General features: G+C 44.7%; 1 protein-coding gene across 1 annotated transcript; it reads left to right on the top strand.

The window, feature by feature from the left end:
* The first annotated feature begins 518 nt into the window (after window positions 1-518).
* Window positions 519-17,757, top strand: ABRACL (ABRA C-terminal like). The gene is made up of 3 exons (XM_040429230.1): window positions 519-798; window positions 7,966-8,036; window positions 17,173-17,757. Exons 2-3 carry the CDS (start codon window positions 7,976-7,978, stop codon window positions 17,355-17,357), a joined length of 246 nt encoding a protein of 81 aa, XP_040285164.1. The 5' UTR covers window positions 519-798; window positions 7,966-7,975; the 3' UTR covers window positions 17,358-17,757.
* The last annotated feature ends 4,858 nt before the right edge of the window (window positions 17,758-22,615 follow it).

Genomic DNA, 22,615 nt, shown 5'->3' on the forward strand with positions numbered 1-22,615 from the left:
TCCCCGCTGTCTGTCCAGAGGGAGCAAGATGGGGACCGGGTAGCGTCAGAACATGAGCGGTGTGGGATCTAGAAGATACTTATTATTTTACACCAGTGCTTCCCAGTCTGTGGCTCTTCAGTCATTGCAAAACTACAACTCCCAGCATTTCCTGCAAGCCTGTGGCTGTCAAGGCACCCTGGGAGTTATAGTTTTACTCCATTCTCAGCAAAATGAAGTGGCTGACTATAACCCCTTCCCTTTACCTTGTGTAGCACCACAAGACCCCCCATACTGGAACAGCCTTTTAACCCCTGCAGCACCAGACCCCTCCATAAAGCACAAAATCTCATCAAGACATCCCCTTCAGCAAATGACGCTCGTTCACCAGACCACTCATGTACAGCATAGCTCATTTATTGAGAAGGTTTCCCTCCCTGAGACTGTGCACAGGTCATGTGACTGCCACATACCACGTGACGCCTACTTCATGGCACGCGCCAGTCTATAGAGTGCCACGGGCAGGAGGGTGGCACCTGTCCTGTGGCTCCTGTGCCCGTTCACCCTGAGCTCAGCGCGGCTTGTCTCCATAGCACATCACAATGCTGGCACACAGCCTCCTCCCCATTTCCTCCCGGCTTTCATTCAATAGGCTTCTCCCCGCTCCTATGGGCGGCTCCGGTGCGGCTAACATTAACTCCTTCCTACAAAAAGCGTGTCTCTTCCTCCTTCCTTCCTTCCTTGTATCGATCTGGAGCCGGTGTGAGCTGTGCCTGCTGCTGCAAACCCCAGAGCACGATCCCTGGGGGAGACTTACTGGTGAGTAGCAGCCCAAGAAGGGGGCACCTAGGCTCTCACCTGGCCTGGGCACTCATATGGCACCGTGCCCATATATGGATTTCTTGGTGCTGCCGTTCGCCTATGATGTCATGTTCAGAGGATCTGTATGATCAGGGGCTGTAGACTGTAGTAGTAGACCAGTCATTGGAAAATGTACACAAGTCGCTTCAGTGTGAATAAGCCATTGCGGTGGTGAGATCGCTTCAGTGTGAATGGCCAGTGAAGTTTACTCTGGTTGCAAGCTTTTGAAGTTACATGACCGTTGTGTTTTTATTTTTATATAACCTTTTTTGCAGATCGGATGCAGACCCTTTTCTCTTCCTTGTATTATGGACAAGGATAGGACAGCTCTATAAAGGGCCGGCTGTTCCGGTCAGTGAAAGGCATACAGACGGTATCTTAGTTGCGGATCCGCAATTTGTGACTGCAAAAATGGCTACGGCTGTGTGCATGAGCCCTAAGGGTACTTTCACACTAGTGGCAAGGAACTCCGGCGGGTGAACAGCCTGTCGGATCCGTGCTGCCGCTAGTGCATGCGTGCCCAAGGACTACCACTCTGGCCCCATTGACTATAATGGGGGCGGGACAGAGTTCCGGCGGCAGCGTGGCAAAAAATGCCAAGGGGCAGCCGGAATAAAACTACGACACATCCAAAAAAGATGGTGCAAAAGTAAAGGTAAAAGAAATTCCGCTCTAAAGAAATCTAAGCTGTGCTGTGATTGGTCGCTATGGGTACACAAAGGGCTAGTTTCAAGATGGCGACATTGCAGCAAGAAAAAGTATTTTGTATGCTGGAATTTGTAAGAACAGGCTCTGTTGTGACAGTATGGGGACACTTTCAGAATACATTTGGTAAGTGTGCGCCACATAGAAACTGCATGTCACGTTGGGTGAAGCAATTCAAAACCACTGGCTGTTTGTCATGGGAGTCCGGGCCATCCAAAGGCTTCAGAAGAGGAAGTGAACAGGATGAGCATAGTCCTAGAGACGACCAGGAGACTAATATGGAAATACAAGTGCCACAAACCACAGTATGGCGTATCTTATGAAAACCTCTGTGTTGTCAGCCATACAGATTCTTCAGGTGCTGAAACCAAACACTGACCGGCTGGTGTACAGCGACGAGGCTTTTACCAGGAAGGTCAATCACTACCACATTAGAACTTAGGGCTCAGAAAACCCACGTGACCTTATCGAGCACATGTGGGACTCGCCCAAAGTAAATGTCTTCCCTTTGGTCCCTTTTTTTTTTGCTGAGGGTGCGGTCATTGCCCACTCCTACCTGGAAATGTCTATCAGTAGGATGGTGCTCCTCCTCATTTCCATGCTGCACTCTGATTGAAACCCTGCTGGCAAGTTGGGTCAGCCACGCCGGAATAATCAATTCTCCACGATCACCAGATCGGACACTCTGCATCTTCTTTCAGTGGGGCTACATCAAGAATTCATTGCATCTGTATTTCCCCTCCTCCAGCCACAGGATCTTAACCCTTTCAGGACCAGAGTTTGATGGGGGTTTTTTTCCGCTCCCTGCCTTCCCAGAGCCATTTATGTCTATTCACATATGATGTAGTTGAAAGCGGGAAAATTCCAAATGGGGTGAAATTGCAAAAAAATAAGCGATTCCACCACAGTTTTACGGGTTTTTTAATTACGATGTACGATAAAACTGACCAGTTACTTTTATTCTACACGTCAGTACGAATCCGGCAATTATATATAGATATAGATATATATATATATATATAATATAAATATATGTGTGTGTGTTTCTTGCGTTTTGAAGGTGCTAAAAAAATTTAAGTGGGGGGGGGGGGGATCTGTTTTATTTATTTTGTCGCCATATTTTGACCCCTATAACTTTTTTTTTTGTAATTGTGTACAGAGCTGTATGGGGGCTCATTTGCTATGGGGGAATCTGAACATTTCATTGATGCCATTCTGCGGTGTGTATGACTTTTTGATCACTTTTTATTTAATCTTTTTTATAGAAAATGAAGCGACCAAAAACAGCGAATCAGCCATTTGGACGCTTTTCTCCGTTTCGCTGTTTGCCGTATGCGGAATATATTTTTATACTATGGGCTTTTTCGCACATTGCGACACCCGTGTTTTTTTTTTTGTTGTTTACTTTACCCTTTTTAATATAGGGAACTATAACATGCAATCCTCTGATTGCTATTATCATAGACTCCAATGCACTTGCATTGAAGTCTATGATGATTTTACTAGTTTCCTATGGAGCCCTATTAGAGGCAAGGGCTCCATAGGAAATACTATGCAGCAGCCTTTTGTCATTCATAAAGACACTGGCTGCTGCATACACGCTTCGGCTACTCCGATCGCCACACAGGGGAGCCGGAGCACAACCAAAAGTGCGCACTTTCGGTTTCAGCGTGCTCAGATGCCATGGTCAGGATTGACCACGGCATCTGAGGGGTTAAATGTCCGCTCGGCATTACTGCCGATTGCGGACATGGGCTGCGGGTGTCTGCTAAAGGAAGCAGGTGGCTATGGCGGCAGGAGCAGTCGCCATCTTTAAACACCCGCCCAGCGCCGTACATGTACAGCGCTGGGCGTGAAAGGGTTAATGACATGAGACGATGCATGACTGAAAAAGTGGAGTCTGTATCCAAGGCTTTGCCGTTTCTGGACAGAACAGGACTACCGCCTAGACATCTGCCACGTCACCAATGGAGCTCACGTCGCACATTTGTAGTGTACAGATAAAACTTCGATAGGTAGTGGGGGAGAGTTATCAAAATTGGTGTACAGAAAAACTGTCTTAGTTGCCCATAGCAATCAAGGCAGCGCTCTTCAAACAGCTGATCGGTGGTAGGTCATAATTAGAACAAAAATGGAGAACCCTTTTAACTGTTACACCGGTCTTGATAAATCTCTCAGGGCTCAAGAATCTTACAAGCAGCAGACTGTTATAATATCTCGTCAGATTTACTAACTAAAATGATCCAAAAATGATGAGGTGTGTGGCATCTGCCAAGTGATCTAAGTGGTACTTCTACTGTACCTTTAAAAGTGTCAGGCATGCCTAAGAGGAGTCAAATAATATGCTAAATATGTGGAGCATTGCTACTGATTATTGCTATATATGCCAACCAAGAGATGGCAGTAATGGGTTCAACATGCCTAGTAAGTTGTGCCGAATATATTATGTGCCATGTGCAGGATTCTAAGTGTACTTTCACACTAGCGTTTTTCTTTTCCGGCATAGAGTTCCGTCAAAAGGGCTCAATGCTGGAAAAGAACTGATCAGTTTTATCCCCATGCATTCTGAATGGAGAGTAATCCGTTCGGGATGTCTTCAGTTCAGTCATTTTGACTGATCAGGCAAAAGAAAACCGTAGCATACTACGGTTTTATCTCCGGCAAAAAAAAAAGACTTGCCTGAATGCTGGATCCAGCATTCCCCCCCCCCCCCCCCCCATGGGATTCAAAATACCGGAATGCCGGAGCCGTTCTCGCGGTCTGCGCATGCGCAGACCGAAAGAGAAGGTGAAAAAATAAATAAATGCTGGATCTGTTTTGCCGGATGACACCGGAAAGACGGATCTGGCATTTCAATGCATTTTTTTGACCAGGCATTTTTAAAACTGATCAGGATCCTGATCAGTCTTACTAATGCCATCAGTTGGCATACGTTTTTCCATCGCCGGAACTGCTCGCCGGATCACTCTGCCGCAAGTGTGAAAGTAGCCTTATTGCATGCAAGCCCATGTTAAAGGGGTTCTACCGGCCACAGAAATTCATGGGGCACCCCCACTGATCAGCTGCTACGGTGTCATTGACTATACCAGTGGTGGAGATGGTGAACCTATGGCACGGGTGCCAGAGGCGGCACTCAGAGCCCTATCTGTGGTTCCTCGCACCCTGGAAAAAGTCTATGGTGTACCAATATGCCTTAGACTTTTCGTGCCACTCATCAGCGCAGGGCTCACTATGAACGGCACAGGCAGCGCACTGAATTTAGGCAGGATATTATAGCTAAATGATAAAGTACACGGAAGATATACTATATTGAACTGTATTATTCAGGGTAAATTGCCATGTTGGCACTTTGCACTAAATAAGTGGGTTTTGAGTTACAGTTTGGGCACTCGGTCTGTCAAAGATTCGCCATCACTGGACTATACTGTGTACAGAGCTAGAGGCAGATGGCTCTTACACCATGTAGTGGCCATGCTGGGGTACTGCAGCTCAGCTCCCGTTCAAGTATAGGCTCATCCAGACGACCGTATGTGTTTTGTGGTCCGCAAATTGCAGCTCTTTAGAAGTCTGGCAGAAAAGCTTTCAAAGCTGGAAAACTCCTTTAACTTGGACAATGAGTAATATATCAAGTGTGCTGCCTGTTTTGGTGGAGAAGATATTTGTGCCATTTTTAGGGGGGGAGGGTCACTTTTATTTTATTTTTTTAGCAATTTACATTTACTAAGTGTTTTATGGTTAGAGCTACATAGCCAGACTTGCCCATAAAGTTGCTTGTGTACTCCAGTTCCTTGGTGCATACAATCTGACTGTAATACATATGACTAGACTGAAAAATCCATATGGCAATCTGCAAAAAGTCACCTGAGGATAGGCATATACTGATGACCTGAGGATGGGTCATCAGTATATACTGCCTGCGCAACCCCTTTAAAAAGGACCTGTCGCCTCTCCTGACATGCCTGATTTAATAGCTCCATGCATTCCCCATGTAATAACGATTCTGTAACATCTATTCTTATGGCTCTATGATGTGCCGTTCCTTTTATTATTTCTACTAGAAGTTATGGATTAATTGCTAGCAGTCTGCAGTAAGGGTACAGAGGGGAGGTAACCAGTTGGGGGTGTGTACCTGCACAGACTGAAAATGGCAGCACTGATTGGATAGAGTGGGTCTGTGCAGGTACACACCCCAAACTGGTTACCTCCCCTCTGTACCCTTACTGCAGACTGCTAGCAATTAATCCATAACCTCTAGTAGAAATAATAAAGGAATAGGACATCATAGAGCCATAAGAATAGATGTTACAGAATCGTTATTACATGGGGAATGCATGGAGCTATTAAAACAGGCATGTCAGGAGAGGTGAAAGGTCCTCCTTTAAGGCTGCATTCACACGTCCGTGTTACACGGTCCGTGTGATACCGGCAACCAATGACGCCATGCACTCCTGCACTCAGAAGAAATCCAGGCCGGTATCACACGGACCGTGTAACACTGACGTGTGAATACAGCCTAAGGCCTAGTTCACACAAACGTGTTTTTTTTTTTTTTTTGAGTGTTCGGGCCGTTTTTTGTGTTCCGTATACGGAACCATTCATTTCAATGGTTCTGCAAAAAAAACTGTACTCCGTTTCCGTATTTCCGTTTTTCCGTTCCGTTGAAAGATGGAACATGTCCTATATTTGTTCGCAAATCACGTTCCGTGGCTCCATTCAAGTCAATGGGTCCACAAAAAAAAACTGAACACATACGGAAAGGCATCCGTATGTCTTCCGTATCCATTCCGTTTTCATCTATTGAAAATGTTATGCCCAGCCCAATTTTTTTTATGTAATTACTGTATACTGTACATGGCATACGGAAAAATGGAAACACAGCGGAACTCAAACGGAACAACGGATCCGTGAAAAACGGACCGCTAAAAACTATAAAAGCCATACGTTCGTGTGAACTAGGCCTAACCCTAACACTTTTTGTCTAGAAAAGCTACTCCAGTTTTCCTACTCTGCCCTCCTACTGGAGCGAGATTTGACTTTTTTGCAACTTTTTTTTTAAAAAGCCTCAGTGATAAATCTGGAGTGAAACTTCCCACCCATGCTTCAAAACTGGTATGAATGGTGTAAGAATGCAATTGAGCACAAAAAGTTGCAACAGCCCCATGTTACAACTCTTTGAAGCCAGAATTCTGGGGTGAATGCATGATAAATTGGGGCCAAAGTACTTAGTGGGCTGTGCACATGTCCTGTACAGCAAGGGTTTCCATCTAGATGGATTGTAACAGATTTACTTAGCGCTGCGATCATCTGACTGTACTAAACGGCTCAGTGACTTTCATAGTGACACTGGATGGCAGCTTTACAAAGTGCGGTTTGTCACATTTCTGTCCTTTAGTTTGGTCAGCTGAGGTGGTGATATTGCATGTAGAATTAAAATATCAGTCCTCCATACTGACACTGGATTTTAAAGCCGCGGGAGTGATGAACTACATTTAAAGACGGACCTGTCTGCTCTCCTGACATGTCTGGGTTAATGAATACTTCTATTCGCCATGAAATAGCAATTTGGGGGATTTATTTCTTAGTACTCTGCATGACGTTGTTCCGTTTGCTGTGAATAAATTGACAACTGGGTATGACTACTGCACTTGTCAATGCGATGTATCCCTACAGTCTGATCCTGCCCAGTCAGTGCTGACAATATCAGACCGCGTAGGAAAATCTAGCGTTATGTCTGCATATAGGTCTGAGGTGTAATACCAGGTACAGCCTGTGTACAAGTGGGGCACTGATTCTGTAAGGGCTAAAGCACATGAACATAAGGGGTCCCTACCAGTATTGTGGACCTCAAACAACTTGAATGGGTTTGCGATCAGCAAGATACGGCCAAAGATAGGGTCCGCATCCGTAGCATGGAGTGCACACGTCCGGTGCCGATGCATTGAGGTCCGCAGCACAGGCCTGGAGCCCTTACCTTCGTGTGCATGAGCCCCAAAGCCTCCATTTGTACATGTGTAAGAGTCAGAAAAGGATCTCTGCACTCTTCTAATGTAATGTAGCTGTCAGCAGGAAGGAGTGGGTGTAGGCAAGAGTATCGCTTGGTCACTTGAGAACTTCCTGCTTTCTACGTGTCTTGCTCAGAGAAGGATGTGTAGAGAAGCCTGTGCACTCAAATAGATAGAATACTGGCAAATATGGCAGATTAAAGTGATGGCCTATCCTCAGGGTAGGTCATCAGTAGCTGATTGGTGGGGGTCCTATACCCTGTACCCCAACTATTCAGCAATAGGGCCAGCTCCAATTATCTGAATGTATAAAGGACCCCAAGAACCGTTGCTGGCATATACTGAAACTGGTAGAATTCCATAACTCCGGCTCACTAGGTCACCCATTTTCTAAAATATGTGATTTGTGTTGTTTCAGGTTGATTACAATGAATGTGGATCATGAAGTTGGCCTTCTTGTGGAGGAGATTCGTCGTCTTGGCACAAGAGGTAAACACGGGATGAGATTATAGGTTTATGGCATTTACAGGCAATCCTCTGTTGTAGTAATATGTAGGTCAGAGGTCTCCACACCTTTTTAGAGGTTGTCAGCCGCTTTCAAATAACAGGTGGTTTAGTGCTGAGCCACAATGAATAATAAGAGAACATTATCAAATCTCAAACCAAATTATATGGATCTTAGGGCTTATGCACATGAAGGTATTATTATTATATATTTTTTTGTATATATATAAATTTATTATCCATATGCGGAACCATTCATTTCAGTGGGGCCGCAAAAAAGTAAATTACTTACTGTGTATTCAGTTTCCGTATGTCCGCAAATCCATTTCGCATGAGTCCTTGCCCTAGTGGAGGCTTGGATGATCCTTAGGGCTCATGTACACGACCGTATGTATTTTGCGGTCATCAAAACGCTTATCCACAAAAAAAATGACATCCGTGTGATGTCCATTTTGCATCTGATTTTTTTGCGGATCCATTGTAACAATGTCTGTCCTTGTTTGGAAAACAATAGGACATTTTTTATTTTTTTGCAAACAGACATACAGACACCCTTTGAGAAGCCAGCAGCGAGGGCTCTTTCACACTTGCGTTGTTGTGTTCCGGCATAGAGTTCCGTCGTCGGGGCTCTATGGCGGAAGAATCCTGATCAGGATTATCCCCATGCATTCTGAATGGAGAGAAATCCGTTCAGGATGTCTTCAGTTCCGGAACGGAACGTTTTTTTGGCCGGAGAAAATACCGCAGCATGCTGCGCTTTTTGCTCAGGTCAAAAATCCTGAACACTTGCCGCAAGGCCGGATCCGGAATTAATGCCCATTGAAAGGCATTAATCCGGATCCGGCCTTAAGCTAAACGTCGTTTCGGCGCATTACCGGATCCGACGTTTAGCTTTTTCTGAATGGTTACTATGGCACCCAGGACGCTATTAAAGTCCTGGGTGCCATAGTAGTAGTGGGGAGCGGGGGAGCAGTATACTTACAGTCCGTGCGGCTCCCGGAGCGCTCCAGAATGACGTCAGGGCGCCCCACACGCATGGATGATGTGATCGCATGGATCATGTGATCCATGCGCATGGGGTGCCCTGACGTCATTCTGGAGCGTGCCGGGAGCCGCACGGACTGTAAGTATACTGCTCCCCCGCTCCCCACTACTACTATGGCAACCAGGACTTTAATAGCGTCCTGGATGCCATGGTAACACTGAACGCATTTTGAAGACTGATCCGTCTTCAAATGCTTTCAGTTCACTTGCGGTGTTACAGATCCGGCGTGTAATTCCGGCAAATGGAGTACACGCCGGATCCGGACAACGCAAGTGTGAAAGGGCCCTTACTTTAAAGGCAACTTATTGTTTCCATGTCTTAGTGACATGTGAAAGGTTTTGATTGTTAGGGGTCCTAGGACTCAGACCTGCACCGATTTGCTTAAAATGAGGTGGCAGAAGTGCCCACATTTAACACTGTGCCCCTTTCGCTATTGCTTGGCTCTCCTTTCAGAGCATAGCAAGCAGATGAATCATGGGGGAGATTTATCAAACTGGTGTAAAGTAGAACTGGCTTAGTTGCCCATAGCAACCAATCAGATTCCACCTTACATTTTCCAAAGGAGCTGTGAAAAAATGAAGGGTGGACTCTAAAGGGTTGGTTGGGGCAGCTAAGCCAGTTCTATTTTACACCAGTTTGATAAATCTCCCCCCATGTGCCTTCTGCATCTGTATGTTCGTTCCACAATTAGATAGAACATGTCCTATACTTGGCCACAAAACAACTGGATGCCACACGAACATCAAATGTATTTTGTGCATCCACATTGGAGGCCTAAAATAAGAGAATATATTGCAATATAGGTAAAGCATTCCATGGGAAGAAGACATCCAGTCTGGTCATGAAGGAGCTTGTCCACACAAGAGCTGGAATGCAGATGTATAAAGCGTGTAACCTATGGTGCAGTGAGAGATCTCCGTATCAGACATATCTGCAGATTCCCCATGATTCCTATCACTGCAGATAATACAACGTTCAGTACACTATATCTTTCTGATACTAGATGTCAGTGGTAATTTACTTTTCTTGCCCCAAATAGTTACAAGTTAGTGTCTGCCAAATCTTATGATTTAGACGGTTCTGCAGTTTGGATGAGGCCTAAACCAGACCACAACGTTACGGCTACTTTCACACCAGCGCTTTTCCTATCCGCTATTGAGATCCGTCATAGGATCTCAATAGCGGAGGAAAACTCTTTAGTTTTGTCCCCATTCATTGTGAATGGGGACAAAACTAAGCAGAACAGAATGGAGTGCACTAAAATGAATTCCGTTCCCATGACTCGCACAAAAGCGCAGCAAGCATGACGTATCCGTCATGACTTACAATGTAAGTCAATGGGGACAAATCCGTTTTCTCGGACACAATAGAAAACTGATCCATCCCCCATTGGCTTTCAATGGTGTTCATCACGGATCCGTCATGGCTATTTTAAAGATAATACAACCGGATCTGTTCATACTGGATGCAGTGGCGTGTCTAGGGTGTTTGGCACCCGGGGCAGGTCCTTTCTCTGGCCCCCCCCCCCCCCCCATCCCTCCAAAAAAAGTAGTGTTGCCCTCATTGTACAACCTTCACAGTAGTTTTGTCCAGTTATATGCCTCCTCATGGTCATTATGCCCACACTGTGCCCCCACACAGTATTTATGCCCTCACTGGACAACTTTTACAGTAGTTATGCCCACATTGTGCCCCCTTAAAGTATTTATCCCTTCATTGTGCACCCCTCACAGTAGTAATGCCCTCTGTGCCCCCTTTATAGTAGTAATGCCCTCTGTTATTTTATGGACAGTCAGGTCCATAAATATTGGTACATCGACACAATTCTAACATTTTTGGCTCTATACACCACCACAATGGATTTGAAATGAAACGAACAAGATGTGCTTTAACTGCAGACTGTCAGCTTTAATGTCAGGGTATTTACATCCAAATCAGGTGAACAGTGTAGAAATTACAACAGTCTGCATATGTGCCTCCTACTTGTTAAGGGACCAAAAGTAATGGGACAATTGGCTTCTCAGCTCTTCCATGGCCAGGTGTGTATTATTCCCTCATTATCCCAATTACAATGAGCAGATAAAAGGTCCAGAGTTTATTTAAAGTCTGCTATTTGAATTTGGAATCTGTTGCTGTCAACTCTCAAGATGAGATCCAAAGAGCTGTCACTATCAATGAAGCAAGCCATCATTAGGCTGAAAAAACAAAACAAACCCATCAGAGAGATAGCAAAAACATTAGGCGTGGCCAAAACAACTGTTTGGAACATCCTTAAAAAGAAGGAATGCACCGGTGAGCTCAGCAACACCAAAAGACCCGGAAGACCACGGAAAACAACTGTGGTGGATGACCGAAGAATTCTTTCTCTGGTGAAGAAAACACCCTTCACAACAGTTGGCCAGATCAAGAACACTCTCCAGAAAGTAGGTGTATATGTGTCAAAGTCAACAATCAAGAGAATACTTCACCAGACTAAATACAGAGGGTTCACCACAAGATGTAAACCATTGGTGAGCCTCAAAAACAGGAAGGCCATATCAGAGTTTGCCAAACGACATCTAAAAAAGCCTTCACAGTTCTGGAACAACATCCTATGGACAGAGGCCAAGATCAACTTGTACTAGAGTGATGGGAAGAGAAGACTATGGAGAAGGAAAGGAACTGCTCATGATCCTAAGCATACCACCTCATCAGTGAAGCATGGTGGTGGTAGTGTCATGCGTGGGCATGTATGGCTGCCAATGGAACTGGTTCTCTTGTATTTATTGATGATGTGACTGCCGACAAAAGCAGCAGGATGAATTCTAAAGTGTTTCAGGCAATATTATCTGCTCATATTCAGCCAAATGCTTCAGAACTCATTGGATGGTGCTTCACAGTGCAGATGGACAATGACCCAAAGCATACTGCAAAAGCAACCAAAGAGTTTTTTAAGGGAAAGAAGTGGAATTTTATGCAATGGCCAAGTCAATCACCTGACCTGAATCCGATTGAGCATGCATTTCACTTTTTGAAGGCAAAATGCCCCAAGAACAAGCAGGAACTGAAGACAGTTGCAGTAGAGGCCTGACAGACCATCACCAGGGATGAAACACAGCGTCTGATGTCTATGCGTTCCAGACTTCAGGCTGTAATCGACTGCAAAGGATTTGCAACCAAGTATTAAAAAGTGAAAGTTTGATTGATTATTATTCTGTCCCATTACTTTTGGTTCCTTAACAAGTGGGAGGCACATATGCAAACTGTTGTAATTTCTACACCGTTCACCTGATTTGGATGTAAATACCTTAAAATTAAAGCTGACAGTCTGCAGTTAAAGCACATCTTGTTTGTTTCATTTCAAATCCATTGTGGTGGTGTATAGAGCCAAAAATGTTAGAATTGTGTTGATGTCCCAATATTTATGGACCTGACTGTATATAATCAGGCTTAGCTCTGCTACAGTGTATATTTGCACACAGTCTGTGACACACAACACTGGTGGTCACTTCGATTCACTACAAGGAACACAGCTGTTTTCTCTAGAAGGACTAGAGAGGAGCACTGGGTCGGTCGAGCGAGCGGCTGCAAAGTTGTAAAGGGGTGTGTTTTTTGTTTTCCCCCTCCTGCCTGGAGGAGGGTGAGCGGTGGCTGGCGGCAAGTATACAAGTGAGTGAGATAGGTGCGCGCACACTTCCTGACTTGGAGCACGCATGCTACTTCATAGGCTGATCCCCTTGCCGCGGCGCTGCCCATGTGACCTCCCCTCCTCTGTCTGTCACTGCTGGCTGTGCTCACCCTGCCTGAGCCATTCAGTTAATGATTCACTGAATGGCAATGGTCGATGGTCGGTCGGGATGCGCTCTCACTGGTGGCACAGCATCCCCCCCCTTGGCACGCCACTGACCAGATGCAGACAGTTGTATTATCATGACTGAAGCGTTTTTGCTGATCCATGACGGATTCAGAAAAAATACTGGTGTGAAAGTAGCCTAACACGGAGTGAGAGCGGTAAATTGTAACATGACAGTATGTTGACTGCATGCAGTTTTGTGACATGGCTTAATTTACGGAAACCAGTATATAAAGGTGATGACCATAACCTGTCAGGGTACAGCTATCTATTGAGATTAGAAAATATATAAGCAGTGATCTAGCTGTAGGTGCCAGTAGGGTTGTCGCAATACCGGAATTTGAACTTTGATACGGATACTTGATACCAAAACGATACTTGGCTGCCCCAATACCACTTCAGGCGGCCTCGCCCTAAGTGGTACTATTGAGGTTAATAATTATGAAACCACTTACTATTAATTTGAACCTCTTGGAAGTTCAAAAAATGGTAACTGCATGTGCCTCACATTAATAGTAAGTGACCCTATCAAGTACCTCCTCACATAATGGGCAACATTGGGTTGAGTGAGATATGTGATGGGGTTACTTGCTATTAACCCCTTAATGACCAGGCCTGAAAAGACCTTAAAGGGAACCTGTCACCTGAAAAACTCCATATTAAACCGACCACAGTACCTTACAGTATCCCCCAGTGTGTTGCTAATCATGTTTTTCTTGCCTTTTTGTGTTTCTTCATACTTGTTAAAAACGATGTTTTAATGTCGGTTGGCGCTGTCTCCGAGTCGGGCTTGGAGTCAAGGGGGGCAGCGGCCTAGACGTCTCCAATACTGCTCTCCCCGCCTCCCGCCGCCTTGATTGACACGCCGCATCTCAGTGCCGGGACCGCGCTCTCAGCCCGCATGCGCAGTAAAGGGCTGCTGTAGCGCGATCCCGGCTCTGGCTCGTACACTCAGCCGGCTTACAGCGCATGCGCCCGCCAGCCTTACATACTCGCGAGTATGTAAGGCTGGCGGGCGCATGCGCTGTAGCAAGACTGAAGCCGGCTGAGTGTACGAGCCGGAGCCGCGATCGCGCTACAGCAGCCCTTTTACTGCGCATGCGGGCTGAGAGCGCGGTCCCGGCACTGAGATGCGGCGTGTCAATCAAGGCGGCGGGGAGAGCAGGATTGGAGACGCCTAGGCCGCTGCCCCCCTTGACTCCAAGCCTGACTCTGAGACAGCGCCAACCGACATTAAAACATCGTTTTTAACAAGTATGAAGAAACACAGAGGCAAGAAAAACATGATTAGCAACACACTGGGGGATACTGTAAGGTACTGTGGTCGGTTTAATATGTGTTTTTCAGGTGACAGGTTCCCTTTAAAGGGGTTGTGCCATTAGAAATTTTCAACATTTTTCAAACCAGCACCTGCATCTGAATACTTTACTAAATTTTTAGTTACATACAATTAGAATAGCTACTAAGTTATTCAATAAAATGTATCCGTATAGTGCAGGGATGGCCAACCTGAGGCTCTCCAGCTGTTGCAAAACTACAACTCCCAGCATGCCCAGACTGCCTACAGCTAGCAGCCTACAGCAGGGCATGGTGGGAGTTGTAGTTTTACAACAGCTGGAGAGCCACAGGTTGGCCATGCCTGGTATAGTGCCACCTGCTATCTCACTGAGGTGGTCGCACACACTCAGTTTAAATCTTCAACTGCCACCAGCTGAATAGTTAGGCCCCCATGCACATGACTGTAAGCATTTTGCTGTTCACAAACCACAGATCCATAAAATACGGAAGTGGTCTGTGTGCATTCTGCACTCAAGAAAACCAGGGAAGGTGAGTACAGCCAGCGCCGTGCTGCCCTCACCTCCCCGTGTCTCCCACATGCTGATGACTGCTTCCATAATGGAAGCAGTAATTGGCATTCAGACTATAAGATGCACTGCCAACTTTCCCCAAATTTTTTTCCTTTGGGGAAGGGGGGGGATATATTTATATTTTTTGCCTATTTATGTTAATGTTTTGCACTAAAAAACCAGACACGAATTATTCTCCAAATATGTCCCTATTTTTATTTAATGTGTTCTATGAAATGTATTTTATACTAGATTACATCTTTTATTTTATTTTTAGTTTTAAATTTTTATTTATTACATTCTTTAAAAAGAAAATCCCATTATGTGATTACTATTTTATAACTTTATTTTAAATGCGTGTGTGTGTAATAAAAAAATATATATATATATATATATATATATATATATATATTTTCACCTAAAGAATTATTAGGAACACCTGTTCTATTTCTCATTAATGCAATTATCTAGTCAACCAATCACATGGCAGTTGCTTCAATGCATTTAGGGGTGTGCTCCTGGTCAAGACAATCTCCTGAACTCCAAACTGAATGTCAGAATGGGAAAGAAAGGTGATTTAAAGGGATTCTGTCCCCAGGTTTCACCCCTGTCAGCTAAACATATGCTGATGTTCAGGGCCTCATCAGGATTCCTAATGTGGGCTTCTAAATGTGATCCGTAGCCTTATTTTGCTAAACTGGTTTTACTAACCTGTCACTCAAAGAAATAAGGTGCCCAAGGGGATGTCAAGGGATGCAAGGTGCCGGCGCACCCACCGCCGTTCGTGCCCAGCGCCGCCTTTCCAGACTTCTGCACCGCCTCCTAATCCTCTGTGCCGCCTTTCGCTCTCCCTCCCCCCCCTCCTCCTGCTGTAAAGATCTCGATTCGATACTATTTTCCAATACTAGGCTGTGCTACTGCACCCGCCCTCTGACAGGTGCTGCGATCTGCTGACCAGGGCAATTACCTCTGCACCTGAGTGTTTAATTGACGGGGATCGCAGTACCTTCTCATAGAGGTCGGGTATGTGATACCGCGGGCATCCGCATCCTAAATTTGTATTACAGGTTAATTATCTTCATTGGTGGCGCAGAGATCTTACGAGTATCGCAATAATTTTTCATGGTATCAAATCAAAATTTTGGTATCATAACAACCCTATTTCAAGCACTATTGTAGCTGTCAGCTGTCTGATGTATATGGCCAGCTAAAAGGGAATCTGTCCGCTTCAAAACAACCCCCGAACTAGAGTAACGGCTGTATTGCATTTAAAGATCAGACACAGTTGTCAGGAGGGAAGCGTTCCTTCACGGCAATCGCCTGTTTGACAGCGGAGGAGACTGCTGCTATTACATGTAGTGATCTCCTCCTCAGTATGGGGACGAGTGATCACTAATGCCATTGCTTGTCCCCATACAGAGTCATTAAGCTACTTTCACACTCACGTTTTGGGTGGATCCGTCATGGATCTGCAAAAAACGGATCCGTTACAATAATACAACCGTCTGCATCCGTTATGAATGGATCTGTTTTGTATTATCTGTAACATAGCCAAGACAGATCCATCATGAACTCCATTGAAAGTCAGTCAATGGGAGACGGATCCGTTTTCTATTGTCGGAGAAAACTGATCCGTCCCCATTGACTTACATTGTGTGCCAGGACGGATCCGCTTGGCTCAGTTTCATCAGACGGACACCAAAATACTGCAAGCAGCAGAATGGTGACTGAACGGAGGCAAACTGATGCTTTCTGAGCGGATCCTTTTCCATTCAGAATGCATTAGGGCAAAACTGATCCGTTTTGGACCTCTTGTGAGAGCCCTGAATGGATCTCCCAAACGGAAGCCAAAATGCCAGTGTGAAAGTAGCCTTATTTGCCAGCGGCAGACTGATTAGACGGCACAATCTACTGCCAGCAAACAATGATTTTTAACCATGCTTAAACTTTTTTTTTTTTTTTTTTTAGCATTTGTTTGTTGATCGGGTAATCTGTGGCAGTATTACACTGCCAGATCATCGCTAATGAGTTACTACGAACGCTCGTTGGTGATGATCTGGCAGACAATTTGCTAGTGTAATACAGCCCTAAGAGGAGTAGAGTGTCACTTTTGATCTATGATAAGAGTAGGGGGACAGACAGCGCTGCTGCATCTAGTAAGTGCTGTAGTTTAAGGGTGTGCAGCATTTTCTCTTTACTCTGTGTGCTGAAAGGGGTTTATCGAATTCTTAGATTTGTTTTACAGTCTTCATTCTGTTGACTAGGAGCTACCTTTTGTGCCAATATTGTATATGTTACTACTTTCTATCTTTTTTTTTTTATTTTTTTATATTATTTAACCTGGAGAATCTACTCCAAAGAATAGTTAACAGTGAGTTTTTTTTTGTTCCTTTACAGGTAATGATGGAAAACTCCAAGTAAAGTTTGGTGTGTTATTCAATGACGACAAATGTGCTAATCTATTTGAGGCTCTTGTTGGAACCCTAAAGGCAGCTAAACGGAGAAAAATCTTGACATATGACGGAGAATTGCTTCTACAAGGAGTTCATGACAACACAGACATTGTGTTACTTCAGGATTAGAGGAGAATGCCCATGGTCTCCTGAATTTCAGACCAAGGCCTCCTGCCCATGACTGTATCCATTCTGCACTCTGCAAAATACAGGTTCGGTCATGATGACATTCATGTGTTGTCTGCATTTTTTTGCGGCTTCGTAGAAATGAATGGGTCCTTGTGCAGTCCGCAAAAAAATGTGGATCGTATGTGGGCCAGAAATGCAGTCATGTGCATGAGGCCTAAAGGTGTTCACCTCAATGAATTGTGTGCAAAGTCAAGAACTAAAATTTTTATAGTTGGACGTTGCAATAAATTTCCAGTCCGTTTTTTTTTTTTCTTTTTGGGGGATGGGGACATACATTACTTTTTGTAACCTGAAAGGACCAAAATTGCAATAAAGTTTCTGAAGAACTATTCTAAAATACTAATGTGTTTGTGTTGATGGATGTTCAGGGCCCCATATCGTGCGTCTGGTAAAATAAAGCCCCTATTCACTACATGATTTTGGTGTCCAGTTATTGTGTAATGGGCCGATGCAAACCAGCGCTGATCGATGTGTTTATTGCCGATTTGGCGCTCATCTTGCACAAACATTGGACAGTTTACCAGGACCCTAGGTCTATGTTGTTCCTTTTTATTTATTAGCAGGGTCTTAACCAGTGCTCAATTTCAGTGCATAAATGTCACATAAAGCAAAACTGTAACCGGGATCACAATGGTGAAAACTGGAATCGGGGCATCGTCATGGCTTTTCACAGAAGTTCTATGTAGTTATATATTTATATATAATTATTTTTTTTAAGAAAGTGGTCTACAGAAAAAAATGGCATCACTTTTCTCTTTAAAGTTACGGCTACTTTCACATCTGCATTTTTTTGCTGTCCGGTTTTGAGAACCGCCATGGGATTTCAAAACCACAGCAAAATGCTTCCACTATAATACAACTGGCTGCATCCATTCAGAACAGATCCAACACTAAAACCACTAAGTCAATGAGCCCCAGATCTGGCTTTTTTGTGTCTGAAAAACCCCCAGATCCGGCACCATTGACTTACATGTTTTTTGGTGCTGGATCCGGCTTTTTCAGTTTCCCACGCCGCACACAAACACTGCTTGCAGCAGTTGTGTCCGGCATGGGAATGCAACGAACGCGTTCTGGTGCCATTCATTCTGTGTTTTTGTTTTTTTTATCCCCATTGACAATTAATGGGGACAAAACTGAAGCATTGTGCTGCGGTTTTGAGATCCTATGCGGATCTCAAAACCGGACAGCACAATGCAGATGTGAAAGTAGCCTTACTTGGAGTGTGTGACCACTACCTTCCGCAGATCTGTGTTCTTTGCTTGCTTTTCTGTTACTGTGTTGACACTAATCTTAGAATAGAAGTGAAACTAAATGTTAGTGACATAGGTTTCCAAAACATATTATAGAACAGCTTACATGTAACTTCTAAATTGTACTCCAGAACACTGCAGTGACATCCATAGCCTGTTAGGCCGGACTCAGTGCAGCTACTGTCCTAACCTCCCAACCCTGACTGGGTCGCATAGCATTATAGTGATTTATGATGCTATGTAACCCTTACAGTTCTGGAATGTATTGGATAACACTGACAGCATTATGTCAGTGTTGTACAATAAATTCCGGACCTCTAAGGGTTGCATAGCATCATAAATCAATACAGGGTGGGCCATTTATATGGATACACCTTAATAAAATGGGAATGGTTGGTGATATTAACTTCCTGTTTGTGGCACATTAGTATATGTGAGGGGGGAAACTTTTCAAGATGGGTGGTGACCATGGCGGCCATTTTGAATCCAACTTTTGTTTTTTCAATAGGAAGAGGGTCATGTGACACATCACAAGAAAAACAATGGTGTGCTTGGTTTTAACGTAACTTTATTCTTTCATGAGTTATTTACAAGTTTCTGACCACTTATAAAATGTGTTCAATGTGCTGCCCATTGTGTTGGATTGTCAATGCAACCCTCTTCTCCCACTCTTCACACACTGATAGCAACACCGCAGGAGAAATGCTAGCACAGGCTTCCAGTATCCGTAGTTTCAGGTGCTGCACATCTCGTATCTTCACGGCATAGACAATTGCCTTAAGACGACCCCAAAGATAAAAGTCTAAGGGGGTCAGATCGGGAGACCTTGGGGGCCATTCAACTGGCCCACGACGACCAATCCACTTTCCAGGAAGCTGTTCATCTAGGAATGCTCGGACCTGACACCCATAATGTGGTGGTGCACCATCTTGCTGGAAAAACTCAGGGAACGTGCCAGCTTCAGTGCATAAAGAGGGAAACACATCATCATGTAGCAATTTCGCATATCCAGTGGCCTTGAGGTTTCCATTGATGAAGAATGGCCCCACTATCTTTGTACCCCATACCATCAATTTTTTTTTGTTCCAACAGTCTTGGAGGGATCTATCCAATGTGGCTTAGTGTCAGACCAATAGTGGTGGTTTTGTTTGTTAACTTCACCATTCACATAAAAGTTTGCCTCATCACTGAACAAAATCTTCTGCTTAAACTGAGGGTCCTGCTCCAATTTTTGTTTTGCCCATTCTGCAAATTCAGTGCGCCGATCTGGGTCATCCTCGTTGAGATGCTGGAGTTTGTAAGGGTGCCATTTGTGAGTAGCTAATATCCGCCGAAGGGATGTTCGACTAATGCCACTCTCCAGTGACATGTGGCGAGTGCTACGCTGTGGGCTCTTGCTGAATGAAGCTAGGACAGCCACTGATGTTTCTTCATTAGAGACAGATTTCATGCGTCCACATTTTGGCAAATCCAACACTGAACCAGTTTCACGAAACTTAGCAAGCAGTTTGCTAACTGTAGCATGGGAGATGGGTGGTCTCGTAGGGTGTCTTGCATTGAAATCTGCTGCAATGACCCGGTTACTGCGTTCACCAGACATCAACACAATTTCTATCCGCTCCTCACGTGTTAACCTCGGCGACATGTCAATGGCTGTAAACAAAGAGAAACTTGTAAATAACTCATGAAAGAATACAGTTACGTTAAAACCAAGCACACCATTGTTTTTTGTGTGAAATTCCCAATAAGTTTGATGTGTCACATGACCCTCTTCCTATTGAAAAAACAAAAGTTGGATTCAAAATGGCCGACATGGTCACCACCCATCTTGAAAAGTTTCCCCCCCTCACATATACTAATGTGCCACAAACAGGAAGTTAATATCACCAACCATTCCGATTTTATTAAGGTGTATCCATATAAATGGCCCACCCTGTATAATGCTATACAACCCCGGCAGTGCTGGGAGTTCAGGACGGCAGCTGTGCTGCGAGTCCGCAGTATGACACTCGTCTGAAAGCGGCCTTACACATATGTAGACATGTTAAGTCACCTGGTTTTACAGGAGGTCATCCTGTTTTTAGCCCAGGTCACTAGGCAATAAAATGTTATACCTGTTTGCAGGGGAAGTTGGGTTAGGCCTCATGCACACAACCTTTTGATCTGCAAAATACGGTTACCGGACTTGTGCATCCCACAATTTCCGCAGGACACATTGTAAAAATGCCTGTTGTCCATAAAATGGGCAAGAATCGTACATGTTCAAATTTTTTTTTTTTTTGTGGGACTGACATGCAGACCCATAGATGCGGCTAGAGGATGATGTATGTGTAGTTGGCATGGGAGCCCACACTCTCTTCATGTGAATCTTCCCTGCTCTCCTCTTGTTGCTGACACTGTGGATCTGGCTTGCAGAGTGGCTGTGTGGTTAGGGGCTGGAGCTTGCATTGCAGGTTACAGAAGCAGCCTGCTCCATCCCTAAGGCCTAATTCGACACAAACACGCCTGTTGGCTGTACAAAAAAACTATTGCATGCAACAGTTTTTGTCCAACCGAAACCTTCCTTTTTTTCTGGAAAGTGGCTGGGTCACCGCCAGACCTAATTACCGTCAATGGGGAGTTAGTGGTGAACGAGAGAATCCGGCAATGCCAGATCCATTGAAATACGGCATGCTGCTCTCTGCCGGATCTGCTTGACGGAGATGTGAACGAGGCCTTAATCGGAGTGACCCGGAAGCAAGATGCTGAACATCAAACCAGCTGCAGGTATAATAGTAGTAGTATTACTTGGCATTATCAGCTACTTTCAGGTTTATGCTAGCTTCATCTTGGGATCTATATAATATGTACAGTGCCATGAAAGGAATGGTGCTTAAATAATAATAATAAAAATCAGCACTCCTGTCACAGTAGCTGAGCCCCCCATAAAGCACATAAACCATGATGTATTGCCTTATTGTCGATGGAGTGTCTTCCACAGTGGGCTAATATACAGTTCTTGCCTTTAGAAAACCTTCCTGTTATTTACTTCTTGATCTGTAACAGTTTTTTATAAAAGCACCCTAACATTTCCCACTATGCACCGCAGGAGATCATGCTGCTTCTATACACTGAGCTGGTATTGAACAGCTATGCATCATGTCTTTAGTTTACTCCCCATTCGTCCTAAGGCTGTAGGGAAGGGATCGGCAACCCCCGGCACTCCAGCTGTGGTGACAGTATGACTCACAGCATGCACACGAGCTTGGTTGTTCTAGAAACTCCCACAGAAGTGAATGCAGCATGCTAGGAGTTGTAGTTTCAAATCAGCTTGAGTTCCAGATCCAGAGGTTACCGAGCCCTTCTGTAGTCTGTGGTTGACACAAAGTCCTGACCGGACAGAACCTAGCACAGTGGTGCCTATTGCTGAACAAATGCTTGGAGTAAGGAGGGTTGGCATATAGTCTGGTCTGGGGTCTAATAGTAATATAACATCTCTTTAAAAGAAAAAAAATATTATATATATATATATATATATATATATATATATATAAGCCATGTCCCTGAAAAGGACACTCAAATTTTTGCTATGACCTGCTGCTTGAGTATAACCCTGTGAAGGGTTCTCTACATCTACACCCATACCCCAAGTGCCACTGGTGTAGCTAGAGGGGTTGCTGCAGTTGAGACCAGGCCCCTAAGCCTGTGGTGTTGCATTGTTCGCTTTATAAGACACTGCGTCTTACAAAGCGAAAACTAGTGAGCACTTCCATTATGGAAGTGCTCACTAGTCTGCAGGAGAGTGAAGCGCTGTACTCACCCCTCCTCCCTGCTCTTCTCTGGGCTGCGCACCACTGTCCTGACTGCCTACAGTGCAGCGCAGGCCCAGAAATGACGAGGGAGCGCAACTGCAGGGGAGAACGCCAGAAAGGGAGAGTGGTGGCAGAGCAGGAGAGGTAAGTTAATTTA

This window comes from Bufo bufo, chromosome 4, assembly GCF_905171765.1.
Source record: "Bufo bufo chromosome 4, aBufBuf1.1, whole genome shotgun sequence".
Classification (NCBI taxonomy): Eukaryota; Metazoa; Chordata; class Amphibia; order Anura; family Bufonidae; genus Bufo; species Bufo bufo.

Bases quoted from the DNA above. Each gene is read 5' to 3' on its own strand.
- ABRACL (XM_040429230.1), top strand. From the start codon at position 7,976: ATGAATGTGGATCATGAAGTTGGCCTTCTTGTGGAGGAGATTCGTCGT. The intron at 8,037-17,172 runs GTAAACACGGGA...GTTCCTTTACAG, and splicing joins TCGTCGTCTTGGCACAAGAG to GTAATGATGGAAAACTCCAA.